The sequence below is a fragment of the Neovison vison genome, chromosome 9, assembly GCF_020171115.1.
Source record: "Neovison vison isolate M4711 chromosome 9, ASM_NN_V1, whole genome shotgun sequence".
Lineage (NCBI taxonomy): Eukaryota > Metazoa > Chordata > Mammalia > Carnivora > Mustelidae > Neogale > Neogale vison.
This window is the reverse complement of record NC_058099.1, coordinates 49,438,199-49,459,585: the sequence shown is the minus strand read 5'-3', so window position 1 is coordinate 49,459,585 and position 21,387 is coordinate 49,438,199. Positions and strand designations below refer to the sequence as shown.

The 21,387-nt window shown below is 37.3% G+C and overlaps 1 protein-coding gene across 3 annotated transcripts in view; it reads left to right on the top strand.

Annotated features, from left to right (window-relative positions):
• The window catches only part of DENND4C (DENN domain containing 4C), a 137,868-nt gene that overhangs the window by 44,722 nt on the left and 71,759 nt on the right, over window positions 1–21,387 (top strand). For all 3 annotated transcript variants that reach the window (XM_044265601.1, XM_044265600.1, XM_044265599.1), the window contains exons 3-9: window positions 968–1,220; window positions 2,961–3,030; window positions 4,776–4,945; window positions 16,450–16,688; window positions 18,693–18,759; window positions 19,877–19,935; window positions 20,755–20,899. In XM_044265601.1, the coding sequence (XP_044121536.1) occupies window positions 968–1,220; window positions 2,961–3,030; window positions 4,776–4,945; window positions 16,450–16,688; window positions 18,693–18,759; window positions 19,877–19,935; window positions 20,755–20,899 (1,003 nt within the window). The remainder of the gene's footprint in view (window positions 1–967; window positions 1,221–2,960; window positions 3,031–4,775; window positions 4,946–16,449; window positions 16,689–18,692; window positions 18,760–19,876; window positions 19,936–20,754; window positions 20,900–21,387) is intronic.

The window sequence follows — 21,387 nt, the reverse complement described above, 5'->3', positions numbered from 1 at the left end:
AGAGGCAGGCAGAGAGGAAGGGGGAAGCAGGCTTCTCACTGAGCAGGGAGCCTGATGTGGGGTTCGATCCCAGGACCCTGAGATCATGACCTGAGCTGAAGGCAGAGGCTTAACCCACTGCCTCTTTCTCTTGCATTTGATATGCAGTTGTCCCAGCACCATTTGTTGAAAAGACTATTTTTTTCCTATTGAATTTTCTTGGCAGTCTTGTTAAAATCAATTGACTATAAATGTATGGGTTTAATTCTGCACTGCCCATGCCATTTCATTGATCTAAATGTTTATCCTTGTGGCAGTAGCACATGGTGCTGATGACTAGATTTGTAGTAAGTTTGAAATGGGGGGAGTGTGAATCCTCTAAGTCCCTTGCATCTGGGTATGAGCTTAGGCTCATGTTATCAATTTCTACACAAGAAAGCAGCTAGGATTTAGATGGGCATTTTGTTGACTCTGTAGATCTCTTCAGGAAATATTGACATCTTACCAAATATTAGGTGTTTTTATCCATGACCATGGGATGCCTTTTTATTTATTAGCTCATCTCTAATATCTTTAAACCATGTTTTATAGTTTCAGTCAAATAATTTTTATGTATATTTATTTTCAGTCAGAGGATTTTTAAAGGTGAAGTTTTGACAGGAATTATGAAGGAAAATTTTGTGAAAACATCTGAATGCTTGATCTAGGAATCAACCTGAGGATGCTTATTGTGTGGTTTCATATGTTTTTTGTAAAAAGCAGTAAAAAAAAAAAATCAGGTTGTTGGATCTTATTTACTCTTCTTAAAATTACATTCCAGCTCTTGAAAAATAGTAAAGAGATTTATAATTCCCAAAGTAGTAATCTTACTTTTGGTTCATAATTAAGATTTGAGAAACAGTAGAAGAACCCCTCCCACCATTTTTTTGTTTGTTGAAAACCAGCTTTTAACTTGTATTTATTTATTTCTCCCCTCCCTGCCTTGCAGAGTTTTATATGAAGGGAAAGAAAGGCTTATTCCAGGATGTGAAGTGATCCAAGCCACACCCTATGGTCGCTGTGCCAATGTCAACAATAGTTCAACTACTTCACAAAGAATCTTTATCACTTATCGAAGGGCTCCTTTAATTCGACCCCAGAATTCCTTGGCTGTAACTGATATCTGTGTTATTGTAACCAGTAAAGGAGAAACCCCTCCTCATACTTTCTGCAAAGTTGACAAAAACTTAAATTGTGGAATGGTAAGAATATAGTTGTTTCATTTTCAGTTTTATATGTACTGGCTCCCACCCCTGAAAAAAGGATAATTTTTGTACTCCTGTTTATTATTGGGTGTAGAATTTACTCTGCTTATATTTTTTGTGGTTTTTATTATTTTTAGGTCTGTAACTTTTATGATTCATAATAGTTTTGAAAGTCCTTAGCTATCTGATTTTTAGAATAATTTCATTGAGAAAATAAATACTTAAAATCAGGGATTCAAAAAAATTTTTTTTGGTATGTGCTAATATTGCCTGTCTTACATCAATACAGATGTTGTATTGCCTTTTGTGTTTCACTGGTGTCTTCATGGACAACCACAAGGAGACTGGATAGGAACTTCCTATTTATTTATTTATTTATTTATTTATATTGTTATAGTTTTACATTCTTGCTTTCCTAAGTTTTATAGTTCTATCTCTAGGTGGGCTCCACATGCAACATGGGGTTTTGAACTCAAAACCCCAAATCAAGAGTAATATGCTCTACCAGGCATGCTAGGCCCCACACTCTCTACATACTTATTTTTTAATATATATATATTTTTTTAATTTGTCAGAGAGAGGGGGAGAGAGAGAGAGAGAGAGAGAGCACAAGCGGGCACAGGCAGACAAAGTGGCAGGCAGAGGCAGAGGGAAAAGCAGGCTCCTGGCCAAGCAAGGGACTCGATCCTAGGACAGTGGGATCATGACCTGAGCCAGAGGCAGCTGCTTAACCAACTGAGCCACCCAGGCGTCCCTACATACTTACTGTTTTAAAGGGCTCTCATGATCAAGAACATGTAACATACACCTTTGATTTATAATTTTATGAGACTGAGGTTTACTCTTGGGTCAGATTTATTCTGAAAAATATCTTTAGGTAAAACTATTATTAGCTTTAGTGAGATACAGGCAAAGATGACTGACTAATGTATCCTGGGTATTGGTCAAGACAGTTTGCCTCTGGAGGTAATGACTTCATAGTACCTCAGTTACCTTGATAATATTAATCTGGGCTCCAGGGCCCACTCAGCTTTTTGTTGTTTCTTTCAGAGTGTCTGATTACAGCATTCTAAACTTTTCGCAGCTGTTTTATGTCAGTTTAATTTTGTAGCAGATTTTTTTTACTCCTTTCTTTTAATACTCTGAATTTCATGTTTTGCTGTGTTTTGTAGTCTGTAGTCTTAAAAAAAAAAGATTTATTTATTCATTTTAAAGAGCGAGAATATACAAGCATTCATGGGTCAGGGGGAGGGGCAGAAGGAGAGGGAGAGAGACTCTCAAGCACACTCCCTGCCGAGTATGGGGCCCAACATGGGGCTTGATCCCAGGACCCCAAGATCACAACCTTAACTGAAACCAAGAGTCGGGCACTCAACCAACTAAGCCTCCCTAAGCCTCCCAAGCACCCCTGTAGTCTGTTTGATAAACATGTTTTAAATAGATTTCACTGATAATCAGAACCTTTAGAAGATTTAAAAAAAAAATCAATTTAGGGGTGCCTGGGTGGCTCAGTGGATTAAAGTCTCTGCCTTTGGCTCAGGTAATGATCCCAGGGTCCTGGGATCGAGCCCCACATCAGGCTTTCGGCTCAGCAGGGAGCCTCTTACCCCTCTTTCTCTGCCTGCCTCTCTGCCTACTTGTGATTTCTCTCTCTGCCAGATAAATAAATAAAGTCTTTAAAAAAATCAACTTATTTTCACTCTTTGGTCTTTTTTAAACATAATTTATGTTTTACAGTGGGGTTCCAGTGTATTTTTGTGTTATAAGAAGTCTGTGCCTGCTTCTAATGCAATAGCATATAAAGCTGGTGAGTAAATTTAAAAAATAATTGTTACTCTAGTTATTGTTGTACATTAACATTTGGTTAGTTCCCATAGTGTAGTGGTCATGTTCACCCAAGATTTTTATTTGGTTAAAAGAGACAGTGTATGCCCCCTTATGTGGTTTATGGGGTTGTTCAATTCATAAATTGCATTATCTATAATATTAGCATGTAAAGGCACAAGTTTCCTTAAATACATTACATACTACAAGATATATTAATATTATACCCTCCCCCAAATATGTTGTTAAATAGAAATTACCATCCCAGTAAGCATTGGTGAAATGAACAATCAGGCTTTTAGTCTACACCAATAGATTTAACAATTCAATGGAAAACTGCTTACTCTCTCTGACCTTTTTATTTTGGCAATCAGAAGGGTGTCAAACTGCATCTTTACTTCTTATATTTCCTTCTCTTATCTCTGTGTGTCTGATTTGAAACCTCATGTTACTTGCCATGAAAGGTGGACTTGCTTCCTTTTTCCTTTGTTGCAAAGAATCAGCTATATGGAGGAGAGGAGGGCCTGAGAAACTTTTCTGCCATGAAGTGTTTGAGAAATCTATCGCCACATTCTTACTGCACAGTAAAGTGTCAAGGGCTGTAAAGATTTAAGTGTGACCTCTTCATCCCACTGGTATGGTGGGATAGAAACTGAACATACAGGTATGCTCCAGTTGTAAATAGAAGAAATACTGGAAAACTTCCTTGTGAAAAGAAGCAGTGTCACTCACTTTTTGATCATGCACAGTTTGTTTTGCTTCAAGAAAGTCAGGCAATTCCATATCTGAAAAATCTTGATTGTCTTCTTAAAGACAATAAGTCAGACCATTTTAATTTATAGTATAAAAATAAAGGCAGCAAATAATAATTACAAATTTCAGTATCATTTTAAAATGTGATACTGTTAATCTTGCTGTGATATGTTGATTGTATGTGATTTCCTAAATTGTGTTTGTATGTGTATGTATGTGTGTGGTGAGAGTGGAACTTAAAAAAGGAACACTTCCTGAAATAAGCTTTGTGAAAGTATTCAGGTATTCCATAAAAGACGTATTTTAGAATATAGAGCTTTTCACACTGAATTTTGACTCAGAAATTTTCAGGAGTTTTAACTTACAGGTGGTCTGCATATTAGAGACATCAGAGCTTTGTAGATACTTGATTGTGAAGGGGCTTTGTTAGCTTGCTCGAGGCCCCCCTCCTCCTGCTTCCTTGGTCTCACATACTTGACTCAGACAGAGAATTTTGGTCTCATTTACTTTTCATGCTGAATACTTTCTACACTGCTGCTGTCCCAAAATGAGTAAGGGCTCTGATCATTTCTGTTGCCTCGCCATGATTATATAACACTTAACCCTTCCCTGAATTTTTTACTGAAATAGTTGGTGAATTTTCCTTACCACACTCTGTAAGATGTTGTGGTATACAGAAGAAAATATATTAAAATTGATGGTCTTGTTGAATAGAGTTTTAACTTGTATATTTTGTACATTTTAACGTCACAATGAACGTACAATGAATGAAAAATCCATGAGTTAAAAAAGAAAGGGTAAACTTGTTAATTAATTTAAGTTTCTGATACGGCAAGAGGAAAATTATTTTGAAATTTCACACATAAATATTTTCATGAAATTTGCTATTAAAATATCCTATTAATATGCATCACATATAATTTATGTGAAAGTAACTCTTGAAAAAAATTTAATACTGTCTCCTTTCTCCAAAAGGTTTAATTTTTAGATATCCAGAAGATGATTATGAGTCATTTCCGCTGTCAGAATCTGTACCTCTCTTCTGCCTTCCCATGGGAGCTACTATAGAATGTTGGGATCCTCAAACTAAATACCCACTTCCAGTTTTTTCAACTTTTGTCCTGACAGGTTCTTCTGCTGAAAAGGTATTTTTTTCCTCTTTTATTAAACCTATATTGTCCATGGTTTTTTTTTTGTTTGTTTGTTTTTTGTTTTTTTTTAAAGATTTATTTATTTGTTTATTTGACAGAGAGAGATCACAAGCAGGCAGAGAGGCAGGCAGAGAGAGAGAGGAGGAAGCAGGCTCCCTGCTGAGCAGAGAGCCCGATGCGGGACTCGATCCCAGGACCCTGAGATCATGACCTGAGCCGAAGGCAGCGGCTTAACCCACCGAGCCACCCAGGCGCCCTTGTCCATGTTTTTAATCCCATAAAATGTCGCCCTCGACCCGCAAGGACGACAAGAAGCCCCGGTTCGGATGTATCTTCTCTCTCTTTATTTCCGCAAGTCTACACACTTATATACGTTTACATGACCAGTCAGTGAACAAGGTGACCGATAAGGGGCCAAGCAATGGGGAGAGCCAGTGAGAGTCCTGTTACTATGCTGATTAAATTTGAAACAGCCAATGACTATGTCCTCCTTTAGGCGGGCTTCACCAGAATGTTCGTTGTTTACTTGCAGTGTATTTTGCTGGCAGTGAGCCAAGCGCCATCTTGTAATGGCGGGGATTTTCCCGGCCGGAGGCGGTCCCCGACAATAAAATAATAAATATGTCAGTCTGTTGAATGTTAGGATTATTTGGCCACAGTTTATTTTGGGTTGAATTTGTACTACAGTGCCCAAGGTGAGAGAAGTCACCATGAAAATTGGCATCAGGAGGCAGCGACCTCTGGAGCTTCTACAGAAGCAAATACAAAGTCTTCCTAGAGAGATAGCCCCTAAACCCAAGCCTCAAGATGGTATTATAGTAAAAGTTAGAAGACATAACTACCATAGGAAGAATCAGCAAGGTACTATACAAAGCTGGATTAGACCCTGAATATATTGAATTGATATAATGACAGTATTAAAGGTATAAATTAAATATATATTTGAAATGATTGAAGATGTTGAAACATCTGGGAAAAACAGAGTATTTTGTGAAATGAGTAGACAGGGAAGAGAATCAGACGTCTAGAAATGAAAAATATGGTCCTTAAAATTAGAGTCACTGAATGGTTTGAACAGCAGATAAGACATACATGCAGGGAAAATTAATGAAGTGCAAGATAGATACCTCAAACATGCCCCCCCCCAAAAGCACATCTAAAAGAGTTTAAAAATGTAGAGGATATAATCAGAAGGATCAGTGGATATTTAATGAATTCCAGAAGGAGAGATTATAAAAGAGAGGTAGCATTTTAAGGGATATTGATTGGTTGTTTTCCAGGGCTTATGAAAAATGGAATCTTTATTTGTTTATTCAATTTATTTATTTTAAAGATTTTTTAAATTTATTTGACAGAGAGAGTGAGAGAGGGAACCCAAGCAGGGGAGTGGGAGAGGTAGAAGCAGGCTGCCCACTGAGCAGGGAGCCCGATGTGGGGCTCGATCCCAGAGCCCTGGGATCATGACCTGAGCTGAAGGCAGGTGCTTAAGCCACCAAGGCACCCCTGAAAAATTGAATCTTTAGACTAAAGATATACTTGTAAAACTTACAGCAGAAAGGTTGCTATTATAGTGAAACCATAGAACAGCAAAGAAAAAAAGCAACCAGAAAGAAAAGACATACTTATTTTTAAAGGGACAGCTATGAGATTGTTGGCTAATTTTTCAGTGACAGCATTGAGGCTCAGAAGACAAATGATATACTAAAATGGAGGGAGTAAACAATAAGCAGTTTAATGGCTTAGAGAAAGTACTACCAGACTTCGCAGAAGATGGCAGAGTTGGGAGGATCCTGGCTTCACCTCATCCATGGATATATCTAGGTAACACTCACATCAGTGTAAATAACCCAGAAAACAACCTGCAAATGGGCAGAACAAACTCCACAACTAAATGTAGAGAAGAGGCCACATGAAAAAGGGTAGGAAGGGTGGAGAAGTGGTTGGGAGCTAAAGGGACATGCGTGGACTTTCCAAGGGGGGAGAGGGACATCACCAGCCCCAAGAGGGGAGAGAAAACAGACCCTCACACTGAGAAGCCTGTGTGGGTAAGACGAATCTCTACAATATTTGGCTCCAAAAACCAGAGGGGCTGAATTTTGTAGGTTCTTAAAACCAGTGGGACTTAAAGCCTGAAAGTTTAAAAATCAGCAGACTAGGTTCTAGGACAGCAGGGTAAGTGACAGGAAACTGAGTCCTCACGCTTTTTTTTTTTTTTTTTTAAGATTTAAAAAAAATATAAGTTTATTTGACATATCACAAGTAGGCAGAGAGGCAGGCAGAGAGAGAGAAGGAAGCAGGCTCCCCGCTGAGCAGAGAGCCCGATGTGGGACTTGATCCCAGGACTCTGGGATCATTATCCAAGCCAAAGGTAGAGGCTTTAACCCACTGAGCCACCCAGACGCCCTGAGTCCTCACTCTTAAAGAGATAGCACAACAAACAGTCCACAGATAGACAGCTCTGAAGCAGCAGTTAGCTAAATGCCTGGGCCCTAAAGGAGGGAGAGTTATTTTTCATGTCAGAGTGTATCTTTAAGGGTAGGTTTCCGGAAGTGACTTTGACAGAGCAAAAGAGCTGGCAGGTGCTTTTTCCCTGACCTCCCAGCATAAACACACAGCTACCAGTGGGAATCATGCACTATGTAAGTTGATTAACGGCATCCCGCTTCTCCAGCCAGGCCTGCCTCAGCCCTAGCGCTTTGAGTCCTCTTCCCCAGAAGACCGGCGCAAAGCTTGCCAAGACCAAGTCTCAGGACTCTGCACTCTGTGCGGCTTCCGTCCTGGTGGTGATGGCTGGTCACCTCCTGTGGAGGATGCATGCACCTTGTTATGCTCTTTGCAGGTCAGCTCTAACTGGTTCTGGTCTTGGCAGCCCTGGCACATTCTCTGTGGAAGAGGCCCAGCACAAAACTAATAGGTACTGTGTGTGCCATCCCACTACTTTCAAGAGCAGGAGACTTAGGTGGCTTTCCTAACTCACAGAAACAGACACAGAGTTAGACAAAATGAGGAGATAGGAATATGCCCCAAATGAAAGGACAGGACAAAACCAAAGCAAGAAATGTAAGTGAAACTGAGATGAGTAATATGCCTGATAGAGAATTTAAACTAGTGATCATAAAGATACTTACTGAACTTGAGAAAAGAGTGGAGGGACATCAGTGAGACTGTTAAAAAAGATAAAAAAGAACCACTTGGAGATAAATAACACAATAATTGAAATTAAAAATACACTAGATAATGAGGGGCTCCTGGGTGGCTCAATTGTTAAGCATCTGCCTTTGGCTGAGGTCCTTGTCCCAGGGTCCTGGGATTGAGCTCCACATTGGGCTTGCTGCTCAGTGGGAAGCCTGCTTCTCCCTCACCCACTCCCCCTGCTTGTCTTCCCTCTCTCGCTGTGTCTCTTTCTGTCAAATAAATCTTTAAGAAAAAAATATGCTATTTGAAATAAATAGCAGACAAGAGGAAGCAGAAGAATGTAACAGTGACCTGGAGGACAGACTAATAGAAAGTAATCAAGCTGAGCAGGTGAGAGAAAAAAATTATGCAAAATGAGAGTAGGCTTAGGGAATTCAATGACTCTAAAAGCATAATATGTTTCTCATTATAGGGATCTCAGGAGAAGAGAGAAAAGGGAGCAGAAAATTTATTTGAAGAAATAAAAGCAGAAAACTTCCCAAATCTGGGGAAGGGAACAGAAATCCAGATTTAAGAGTCATTGAGAAGTCCCAATGAAATCATCCCAAGGAGGTCCCCACTAAGACACTTAATAATTAAAATTGCAAAAAGTAGTGATAAAGAGAATTTTTAAAGTAGCAAGAGAAAAGACAGTTACAGACAAGGGAAACTGCATAGGCTATCAGCAGATTTTTTTTAGCAGAAACTTTGCAGGCCAGAAGGAAGTGGCATGATGTATTCAAAGTGCTGATTGGGAAAAATCTGCAGACGAGAATACTCTATCTAGCAAGGTTATCATTCAGAATAGAAAGAGAGATAAAGAGTTTCTTAGACAAATAAAAGTTAAAGGAATTCATGAACACTAAACCAGTCCTATAAGAAATGTTAAATGGGACTCTTTGAGTGGGAAGGAAAGGCATAAATAAAAGTAAAAAAAGTAGGAAGCATAAAAACAGTAAACATAAGTGAAACATCTGTGAAAATCAGGCAAGGGACTCATAAAATAAAAGGATGTAAAGTATGACACCATCTTTCTAAAACATGGGAAGAAGAGGAGTAAAGAATGGGTTTAAACTTAACCAACCATTAACTTAATATAGATTGCTATATGCACAAGGTCTTATATACAAACCTAATGGTAACCACAAATCATAATCCAGTAGTAGATATGCAAAACATAAAGAGAAAGGAATCCCAAGTATATTACTAAAGAAAGCAAACCTACTGTAAGAGAAGAGAGCAAGGTAAGAAAGGAACAGGGAAGACCTATAAAAACAACCACAAAACAAGTAACAAAATGGCAATAAATACATACCTATCAATGATTACTTTGAATGTAAGTGGATTAAATGCTCCAGTCAAAGGGAAAAGGTATGACAGAATGGATAAAAAAAAACAAGACTCATTTCAGAACTAAAGATACCTGCAGATTGAAAATGAAGGGGTGGAGAAGCATTTCGTATGCAAATGTCAAAAAGAATCAGGGGTAGCAGTACTTATGTTGGATAAAACAGACGTTTTTTAAAGATTTTATTTATTTATTTGATAGAGGGAGCACAAGCAGGGGAAGCGGGTGAGGGAAAAGCAGGCTCCCCCCAGAGCAGGGAGCATTACGTAGGGCTCAACTTCAGGGCACTGGGATCATGACCCGAGCTGAAAGAAGATGCTTAATGATTGAACCACCCAGGTACCCTGATAAAAAGGAAAGACTGTAATGAGACAAGGAAGGCAACACACACACACACACACACACACACGCATTGTTTTTTGTTTTTTTTGTTTTTTGTTTTTATTTTTTAAGAGGGAGAGGTAGAATCTTAAGCAGGCTCCGCGCCCAGTGCAGATCCCTATCTTAAACCCTGAGATCGTGACCTGGGCTGACATCAAGAGTCAGATGCTTACCCAACTAAGCCACCCAGGTGTCCCAAAGAAGGACACTCTTAAAGTGGACAGTCAAACAAGAAGTTAGAACAATTGTAAATATTTAGGCACCCAGCACAGGTGCAACACAGGTAAAACAGTTAATGACAAGTATAAAGGAACTCATTGATAATAATACAATAACAATGGTCAGATCATCCAAACAGAAAAAAAAAACAAGGAAAACAATGGCTTTGAAAGAAACATGAACCAGATGGATTTAATAGATTAAGAACAGTTCATCTTAAAACAGTAGAATACACATTCTTTTCAAGTACACATGGAATATTCTCTAGAATAGATCACACATTAGGCTACAAAACAAGTCTCAACAAAGTCAAAAAGATTGAAGTCATGCCAAGCATCTTTTCTGACCACAACACAGTGAAACTAGAAATCAACCACAGGAAAAAAAGCCTGGAAAGAGCACAAATACGTGGAGGTCAAATAACATGATGCTAAACAATGAATGGGTCAACCAAGTAATCAAAGAAAAAGTCAGAAAATACATGGAGACAAATCAAAATGAAAACGCAATAGTACAAAATCTTTGGGATGCAGCAGAATTGGTTCAAAGAGGGAAGTTTAATAGCAATACAGACCTGCTTCAAGAAGCAAGAAAAGTCTGGGACGCCTGGGTGGCTCAGTTGGTTAAGCAGCTGCCTTCGGCTCAGGTCATGATCCCCGCGTCCTGGGATCGAGTCCCACAACTGACTCCTTGCTCGGTAGGGAGCCTGCTGCTTCTTCTTCCTCTGCCTGTGCCTGCCATTTTGTCTGCCTGTGTTCGCTTGCTCTCCCTCTCTCATAAATAAATAAAATCTTAAAAAAAAAAAAAAAAAAGCAAGAAAAATCTCAAGCAACCTAACCTCATACCTAAAGGAGCTAGAGAAAGAAGAAAAAACAAAATTCAAAACCAGCAAAAGGAAGGAAATAATGAATATTAGAGCAGAAATAAATGATTTAAGAATTAAAAAAAAAAACCAGTAGTATATATCAATGAAACCAGAAGCTGATCCTTTGAAAAGATGAACAAAATTGATAAAACTTTAGCTGGATTCATTGATCAAAAAAAAAAAAAAACTCAAACAATTACAGATTAAAGAAAAAACAGATTACACCGTAGAAATACAAAGAATTTTAAGTGTGTAAGGGAATGTTATGAAATTATATGCCGACAGACTTACCAATCTATAAAAACCTAGATAAACTCCTGGAAGCATAGAACCTCCCAAAACTGAATCAGGAAGAAAGAGAAAATTTGAACAGACCAGTTACTAGCAATGATACTGAATCAGTAATCAAAAAACTCCCAACAAACAAAAGTCTAGGACCAATGAATGGTTTCACACATTCATTCTGCCAAACATTTAAAGAATTAATATCTATTCTTCTCAAAGTTTTCCAAAAAGTAAAAGAGGAAGTAAAACTTCCAAATTCATTCTATGAGGCCAGCACCAAAACCAGATAGACAATATAAAAAAAGAGAACTATAGGCCAGTATCTCTGATGAATATAGATGCAGAAATCCTCAACAAAATATTAACAAACTGAATCTAAGAATACATTTAAAAAGTCATTTATCACAATCAGGTGGGATTTAGTCTGGGGATGCAAAGGTGGTTCAATATTTGCAAGTCAATCAACGCAATAAATCACATCGGTAAGAGCAAGGATAAAGACCATATGCTTATTTCAGTAGGAACAAAGTACAACCATCCATCCATGATAAAAACTCTGAACCAAAGTAGCTTTAGAGGGAACATACCTTAGCATAATAAAGGCCATATATGAAAAACCCATGGTGAATATCATCCTAAATGGGGGGGGAAACTGAGAGCTTTTCCCCTGTCGGTTACAAGCAAGGATGTCCAGTCTCACCACTTATTTAACATAGTATTGGAAGTCCTAGCTACAGCACTTGTGCAACAAAAAGAAAGGAAAGGGATCAGCAAGGAAGAAGGAAAGACTTTTTTTTTTTTTTTAAAGATTTTATTTATTTATTTGACAGATCACAAGTAGGCAGAGAGGCAGGCAGAAAGAGAGAGGAGGAAATGGGCTCCCTGTGGAGCAGAAAGCCCTATGTGGGGCTTGATCCCAGGACCCCGGGATCATGACCTGAGCTGAAGGCAGAGGCTTTAATCCACTGAACCACACAGGCACCCTGAAGTAAAAGACGTTTATTATCTGCAGATGACATGATACTCTATATACCATACCCTAAAGAGTCCACCAAAAAATTGCTAGAACTGATGATAGAATTCAGTAAAGTTGAAGGATATAAAATCATTGTGCAGAAATCTGTTGCATTTCTATACACTAATAATGAAGCAGCAGAAAGAGAAATTTAAAAAGGCAGTCCCGTTTGCACCTGCACCAAAAATAATAAAATTTCTTAGGAATAAGCATGATTGGTGGTAAAAGATTTATACTCTGAAATGTATAAGCGTTGATGAAAGGAATTGAAGATGATGCAAAGAATTGGAAAGATAGCCTATGCTTATGGATTAGAAGAACAAAATACTGTTAAAATATCCTTACTACCCAAAATGACCTACAGATTTAATGTAGCTCCTATCAGAATACCAACGGCATGTTTCAGAGAGCTAGAACAAACAAACCTCAATTTTGGATGGAACCACAAAAGACCCTGAATAGCCAAAAGAGTCTTGAAAAGGAAAAACAAAGGTGAAGACATCACAATTTCAGATTTCATGTTATAATAAAAAGCTGTAGTAATCAAAACAGTAAGGTACTGACACAAAAGTAGACATATAAAACAATGGAACAGAATAGAAAGTCCAAAAATAAAACCCTCAATTCTGTGTCAATTAGTTTTCAACAAAAGAGGCAAGAATATGCAATGGGAAAAAGCCTTTTCAACAAATGACGTAGGGAAAACAGGACAAGTACATGCAAAAGAATGAAACTAGATTATTAACCATACACAAAAATAAACTGAAAATCGATTAAGGATCTAAATCTGAGACCTGAAACTGTAAAAATCCTAGAAGAGATCATGGCAGCATCTTTCTAGATATGTCTCTTGAGGTAAGGGAAACAAAAGCAAAAATAAGCTATTGGAATTACATCAAAGTGAAAATCTTCAGTGCAGCAAAGGAAACAGCCAACAGAGCTAAGAGACAGCCTACTGAATGTGTGAAGATAATTCGCAAGTGAAATATCTGATAAAGGGTTAGTATCCAAAATATACAAAGAACCTATACAACTCAACAGCAAAAACCCCTATAATAAACCAATTTAAAAATAGGCAGAAGACATGAAAAGACATTTCTCCAAAGAAGACATACAGATGGCCAACAGGCACATAAAGAAAGATTTTCAGTGTCACTCATCATCAGGGAAATGCAAATCAAAACCACAATAAAATAATCACCTCATACCTGTCAGAAGCGGTAAAATCAACCCAAGAAACAACAGGTGTTGGTGAGCAAGTGGAAAAAAGGGAATCCTTGTCCACTGTTGGTGGGAATGCAAACTGGTACAGTCAGTGTGGAAGATAGTATGGAGGTTTCTTAGAAAATCAAAAATACAAGAGATCTGTGCATCCCTGTGTTTATTGCAACAGTATTTAAATTATTGAAGCAGTCCAAGTGTCTATTGATGGATAAAGAAGAAGTGGTATGTATATACAATGGAATATTTTTCAGCCAGAAAAGAATGAAGTCCTGCCATTTGCAACATTGTGGCATAATGCTAAATGAAACTAAGAGAAAGACAAATACCATATGATTTCACTCATATTTGGAATTTAAGAAACAAAACAAGTAAATGAACAAAGGGGAAAAAAGAGACAAGCCAAAAAACTAGATTCTTACCTATAGAGAACAAGCTGATGGTTACCAAAGGGGAGGTAGGAGGGAGGATTGTTGAAATAGGTAAAGGAACTGAAGAGTATACTTTTATCTTGATAAGCAACTGAGTGATACATGGAACTGCTCAATTACCGTATTATACACTTGAAACTAATGTAACGCTATGTGTAAACTATATTGGGATTAAAAAAAATACTAGACTTAGAAGAAAAGATGAGGGGCAGCTAGGTGGCTTAGTTGGTTTGGGTGGCTGTCTTTGGCTTGGGTCGTGATCCCAGGGTCCTGGGTTGGAGCCCTGCATTGGGCTCCCTGCTCAGTAGGGAGCCTGCTTCTCCCCACCCTCGCCCCTTGTGTGTATGCATGCACACTCTCTGTCAAATATGTAAAAATAAAATCTTAAAACAGAAAAATGATGAATAGTAGAACCCCACTGGAATAAAAAACAATCTGTTTATTCAGAGATACCAGGGTTTCCTGGGTAGTAGCTTAGTTAAGCATTTGATTTCAGCTCAGGTTGTGATCTCAGGGTCCGCGAATCTGCTTGTCCCTTTGCCCCTTCCTGGCTTGTACATGTACTCTCTCATGCTCTCTCTCAAATAAATTCTTAAAAAAAAAACAAAAGAGAGAGATACCTTTAAGAAGATGAAAAAGCAGACCACAGGAACACCTGGGTGACTCGGTTAAGTGTCTGCCTTCAGCCAGGTCGTGATCCCAGGGTCCTGGAATCGAGCCCCGCATCAGGTTCCTTGCTCAGCAGGGAGTCTGCTTCTCTCTCTGCATATTTCTCTTTTCTCTCTGCAAATAAAAGTAAAAATCTTCAAAAAAAAAAAAAAGGCCACAGGGTGGGAGAAAATAATGCAATATATATGTGTACGCGCACACACACACACTAGGTGTCTTGTGTCCACAGTATTAAAGAACTTACACATTACCAGCAAGAAAAAGAAACAGCTCTGTGCCCCGGCAGTTACATTCTTGAGCATATCCCGAGGGAAAAGACTGTATATATTTCCCAAAAGACATGTATATGCTTTATTTATAATAGTAATTGAAAAAAATGCATAAAACAGTAATAATGACAAATAATAACTTAAGAAAGATGGTGAAATGATTTTAAGATATAAAAATTAAATCTATGAATTTAGTAGAAATTTAAAAATTAAAAGCTCTTATGAAATTTGATAAAATAGTTTATTGAAAAGTATAACCAGTGCTGACTCTTATGGATCAAGTAAAACACATCCTTGGCCTCATTCTACAGGGTATAAGTTTAAAACCTCCGTATTAATGATAATGAAGGTTAAGTGTCCAGCATAATGTCTGGAGGAACATAAGTAAAATACGCACTGAGTGAAGGCCAATACTATATTAACTGGTTGCTTACAGCTAAGTTAAGTCTTTAGCTAAGAGTTATTTATAGTTCTCTCATTTAAAGCAGTAACTATACGTGAAAATTTTAAGATCTTCAAACACTTAAGAATTACTAAATTTACTTTGGTAGAGACCAACAAAGCCTCACTGAGATGCTTTTGTCATAGTGTTAAAAATCTCTTGAGAGGGGCACCTAGGTGACTCAGTTGTTAAGCGCCTGCCTTCAGCTTGGGTCATGGTCCTGGCAGCCTGGGATGGAGCCCCATATTGGGCTCCCTGCTCCACGGGAAGTCTTTGTCTCCCTCTGCCTCTCCCCCTGCTTGTGTTCCCTCCCTTGCTGTGTCTCTCTCTGTCATTAATAAATAAAATCTTAAAAAAACAAACAAACAACCACCTCAAGATTGTTGAAATAATTGTATCTAGGAGCGTTGTATTTGTAAAGGGTTAATGTGATAAAAGCACACGTGTTTGTGTGCATATATATATAGTGTGTGCATATATACGTGCGTGTATATGTGTGTATATCTATCTATATAGATAGATAGACTAAGTAGTTCTAAGATTTATAAAAGAGAGGTGTCCTTATTTGTCTCCAGAACTTTTTGATTACCTTAAACAGGAACTTCCCCTACCTCTGCCCCTGGTTCCTGGCATTCTCTCTTCTACTTTATATGAGTTTGTCTATTTTAGGTAGCTCATATAAGTGGAATAAGTCCTTCTGTGTCTGGCTTATTTCACTTAGTATAGTGTCCCCAAGGTTTATCCATGTTGTAGTATCTATCAGAACTTAAGTCCCTTGTAAGGATGAATAACATTTCATCACATGTATATACCACATTTTGTTTATCCTTCATCTGACGGACTTTGGGGTGGTTTTCATCATTTGTCTCTTGTGACTAATGCTGCTGTGAAGACTGCTGTACAAGTGTCTGAGTCCCTGCTTTCAGTTCTTTTGGATGTATTTTTACTAGTGGAATTGCTGGATCATATGGTAATTATTTTTTTTTCTTTTATTTTGGAGAAGCTGCCAAACTGTTCTGCATGGCAGCTGTGCCATTTTATGTTCCCACCAGCAGCATTTGAGATTTTTCTTATCATCTCTGTCATATCTACTCTAATTAGTGGTTCTGTTGTAATGAGAGATAAACAAATTTTTAAAAACAAACTCGAGTCTTATGATAGAATTCTGTTGCTTTGTAGGTCTATGGAGCTGCCATCCAGTTTTATGAACCTTATTCTCGGGAACTTCTGACGGAGAAACAGCTTATGCAGCTGGGCTTGTTGACCCCTGTGGAGAGAAAAGCGGTCTCCAAATCCATCAATTCAAACAAATGCATTTGTTTACTCTCACACTGGCCTTTTTTTGAAGCTTTTAGAAAATTTCTCATGTTTATCTACAAACTTTCTGTGTCTGGACCACACCCTCTTCCCATTGAAAAGTAGGTATAATGATTAGAAAGATGTCTGGTGGGAAAATGGGTTGTATATGTATACATTTCATTGTTTACCCGACTTTAAGCAGAAAAGTTTAAAGGGAAGAATCACAGTCATCTTACTGTTTTACTTGTTCCCTTCCTCACCTGAATCATGGGTTTTAAAATTGAGGAGTGGTAGTTAGGATGATCAAATAATAATCTTTTGGAAATTCAGCTGAAGAAGGAACTTGTTATACAGTGTATGTGTCCTTCCTGTTCATTCTCTTGATAACCAAGAGAAACATAGCTATTAACACACATAAACACCTGAATCATGCAAGTAGACATTCCTGGTTCTAACTATAAAGCATCTCTAAACTGAGGTAGAAATTAATAAGGGTGAGTTAATTGATGCTAAAAGTGAGGTTTGAGTTTTAGCATTGAGAGATCCTAATCTTCCATTCTGTTTGTAATTCCCTTTGTCATGGAAATCTTCTGTAAGCAAGAAAAATTTATGTGGAGCTGCTGCCTTTAATTTTTTGGGTTTTTTTTTTCTGTTTTAAAATTTAAGTTCAGTTAACATAAAGTGTATTGTTAGTTTCTGAGGTAGAGTTGAGTGATTCATTAGTCTTATAATACCAAGTGCTCACGAGCCCTCCTTAATGTCCCTAGTGATTCCATCCCCTAATCCCCTCCCCTCCAACAACCCTCAGCCCTCAGTTGTGATTAAGAGTCTCTTTTGATTTGTTTCCTTCTCTGATTTCCTCTTGTTTTATTTTTCCCTCTATTCCCCCATGATCCTCTGGCTTAGTTGGTGGAGCATCTGACTTTTGATCTTGGGGTCATGGGTTTAAGCCCCCATTTTTGGTGCAGAGCTTACTTTAAAAAAAACCCATGTTTTCTGACTTCACTGATTTTGTTTATTATAATTAATGATTTATTTATCCTCCAGACAAACGAGGTGTCAAGAGCTTTATGGAAATATAGTATGCATAAACAGATTTTTCATACAGTTTCAGAAATTTCATATTATAGGAGAAAGAATGTCAGCAAAGCATACTAGTTAGTGGAAAGGGAGAGGCAGTTATTTGACTTTCATGTTGTGCTTTTGGGATGCCATATTAGTAGTTCATAGTTCTAGATTTAACTTTGAGCTTTCAAATTAGCTTAAAATTGTTTGAAGTAAAACTTAATGTTAGGGACAAATTAGCAATCTTTTGAAAAATTAAGGTTCTATGAATAGTTTGAGGAAATAAAATCAGTATATGTGATCAATATTTTTTTCTCAGATGAAATAATATTTTGCATGTTAGTGGCTCTTGAGAGCTAAAAACTTTGGAGAAACTTAAGCTTTCTTTGTAGGTGGAGAAATAGGGTAAGTGGTCTCCTCAAAGTTATGAGAAAATAACTATTGACTGAATTAATATTTAATTAATTATTTGGATTATAGTTTTTTATTTAACAGAGAGAGAGGCAGTGAGAGTGGGAACACAAACCAGGGAGAGGAAGAGGGAGAAGCAGGCTTCCCACTGAGCAGGGAGCCTGAAGCAGGGTCGATTCCAGAACCCTCGGATCATGGACCTGAGCTGAAGGCAGATGCTTAATAACTGGACCACTCAGGCACCCCTAATTATTGGAACTAAATTCAGTATTAGTTTTAATTTATTGTATTATAGTTAGTTGCTCCCCATACCAGCACTCATAACCAGACAATAAAAATTAGCTTCTTTCATGAAAACTATATTTGTCTTATTTTTATTTTTCTGGCAGTATTAGGGTATGTTAATAAAGACTTAATCAGGAAATAAATTGTGCATTTCAGAAGTTTAGTGGGATGAATACATTTATCTATGCTAGATAAATTTAAAATAAACTTTAGGTAAGTGGTTTTGCCAGATCTGGAATGATATAAATAAATAAATAAATAAATAAATAAATAAATAAATAAAATGATTTATAATATTTGTTAAAATCTGTGAAGCATTTTAGAAAAGTAATTATGATCTGTATTTTAATTTTTTTTTCTAGGCACATTTCACACTTCATGCAAAACATCCCTTTTCCCTCACCACAAAGACCAAGAATCCTCGTACAGGTAATCCAAACCAAATGTGTTTGAGGGAAGCTCTGCATATCTTCACTCTAGTCATTGCATAGTGGATTCTGTGGCCCTTTGAGTTTGAGGTGGAACAATATGTGTTCATAAAGTCTTTGATTTTCTTATATTTTACCTTTTATTTGGGTGTACAGAATTGGAAGAAATATAGTCTTTGATTTATGACATTATCATCTTTGGTCTGTGCGTGGCTTTTATGTAGCCGATTTTAGTAACGTAAAACCCGGAATTGTGTTATGGGCATGTTTTTAAGTCAGAGCAGCTAATAAATATGAAATGATATGCGGTTGGAGGGAAAAAGTGAAATTTTAGTATATGTGCTGCCGAAGTGAGCACGGGAAAAAGTGAAATAATCTATAATAGTGGTCTTCAAACATTCATGTGTTAAAGGACCAGTTTCTTTTTATTTCCAATCAGTAGCAGATGTATATAAGTTTACAGCTTGTGAAATGTGCACCTTAGCATGTGAGCAGTGTAGACATGAACATGTCTGTACCCTGTCCAAAGAGAGGGGCCCTCTCATCACATACTTGGGGGTGGGAGCAGTGTTGCCTTTAGAGTTCCTGAATGGCTTGCTCTCCAGTTATATCCAATCATTTCCAGGACCAGTAACAGTTTGCAGACTGGTGCTTTGAGTGGTACTGATCTATAGAGGCAAGCTGTTTAGAAATTGTTTTCTAAGATGTTATCAACATTATATGTAATATGGTGGCATTAAGGCAAATGTTGTTAATCTTGAATGTACTTCAGTTCAGTTATGTACTTCAGCAGGTTTTAATGTATAGTAATCCATTGCCAAATGCCTACCAGTCTATAGAGTAAATAAACTTGAAGCTGTTAAAAAGCAGTTATTTCATAATTTAAAAATAACTGTCTTAAACAGTTAACTAAATCAAAATTAAGTTGAATTAACAATTTAATATAAAAGAACTAATATAATACCTTTGAGTAAATACAGCTATCATTTTATATCTTAGTATATTTCTAAAACTATGTCAGTCTGCATATTAAACTACTTTCAGTGTTACCCTTGATATAAATACTTAGGTTTCAAAACTGGCTTGATTAATTCATCTTTTTTTTTTTTTTTTTGAAGCTTTCAGTCCACGATGCGTTAATATTATCACAGCCAGTTTCTACACCTTTACCACTAAGGTAATCAGTAGTATCTAAAATGATAAATCCATTCACTTGGGAGAAGAACGCTTTAAAATATTTTAAGGGCTCTAATAATAAAGTTAAGTATTATTTTTACATAAGCGTAGCCTTAATGTGTCTGTCTGTGATAGCTAGATGGGTTGTGGCCATCCACCCTTTAAAAATGAAGTACTTAAGAGCGTTGCAAGATTGGTGTAGGGAATACCTCCCTTTTCATTTCCTCTCCCCTCCTCCTATCCAGTTCATAGCTAAATATTCAGAGTAAACTGATTTTAACCTCCCCAAATAACTCAGATCTGTTCATCTGTATCACTAGTACAGGGTGGCATGATCTCTTGCCTGGAGAGCTTTGTTACTAACATTTTAGTTGGTACTTCTCTTCTTTCATTTTCTTGTCATTTCTTTCTTTTGAAAATGCAAATAAATTGTGTTGTTTCTATTTTGACATAATCTCTTGCACCTTTCTTACTATGCTTTAGTAATAGAAAGTGTATTTCAATTTCCTGGAAATGATGGTAGCTTTTCTTGTTTCACTGCCTCTGCATATGTTGGCTTCTCCCTAAATTCCATTCTTTGAGCTCAACTCAAATGCTTCTTTGGGAAAATCTTCCCTCATAAACTCGTCTTTGTTACAAAAATATGAGTTTGAATCATTCTGTTATATTATTTCATTACATTTACTACTTCAGTGATAACTAAATCAGGACTTGAAATTAGCACTAGATTCTCAATCGTAATATTTAGGAAATAATTTAATAAGCAAATCTTAACATGTTTTAGCAAAGTAGTTTACAATCATTTTCTCTTTTCTCTTAGTGGAGCCAACTTTAGCACCTTGTTAATGAATCTGGGTCCTGAGAATTGTGCGACCCTGCTGCTCTTTGTTTTACTTGAGAGTAAGATTCTGCTGCATTCTCTCAGGCCAGCTGTGTTGACTGGAGTAGCAGAAGCTGTCGTAGCCGTAAGTATAGAATTTTCCTTATAGTACTGGGTAACTGACAGAGTATTTACTTTATTTTTTTTTTAAGATTTTTATTTATTTATTTGATAGACAGAGAGAGATCACAAGTAGGCAGAGAGGCCGGCAGAGAGAGAGGGGGAAGCAGGCTCCCCACTGAGCAGAGAGCCCGATGTGGGGCTCGATCCCAGGACCCTGAGATCATGACCTGAGCCGAAGGCAGAGGCCTAAACCACTGAGCCACCCAGGTGCCCCCAGAGTATTTACTCTAAAGGGAAATTTCCTTCAATGAAAGCAACTTTGAAATTGCCAGGTAATGTTTAATGTAAATATAATAGAAATGGCAAAGGGAAATAGTAAGTATAAAGAAGAAAAAAAAATGATTTCTATATGAGAGAAAATTTCAGTTTCTGATTTTTCATATGTTAGAGTACTTCAGAGAATCTATACGATTTTATAACAAAACTCATGAATAAAGCTTTCTATTTTAA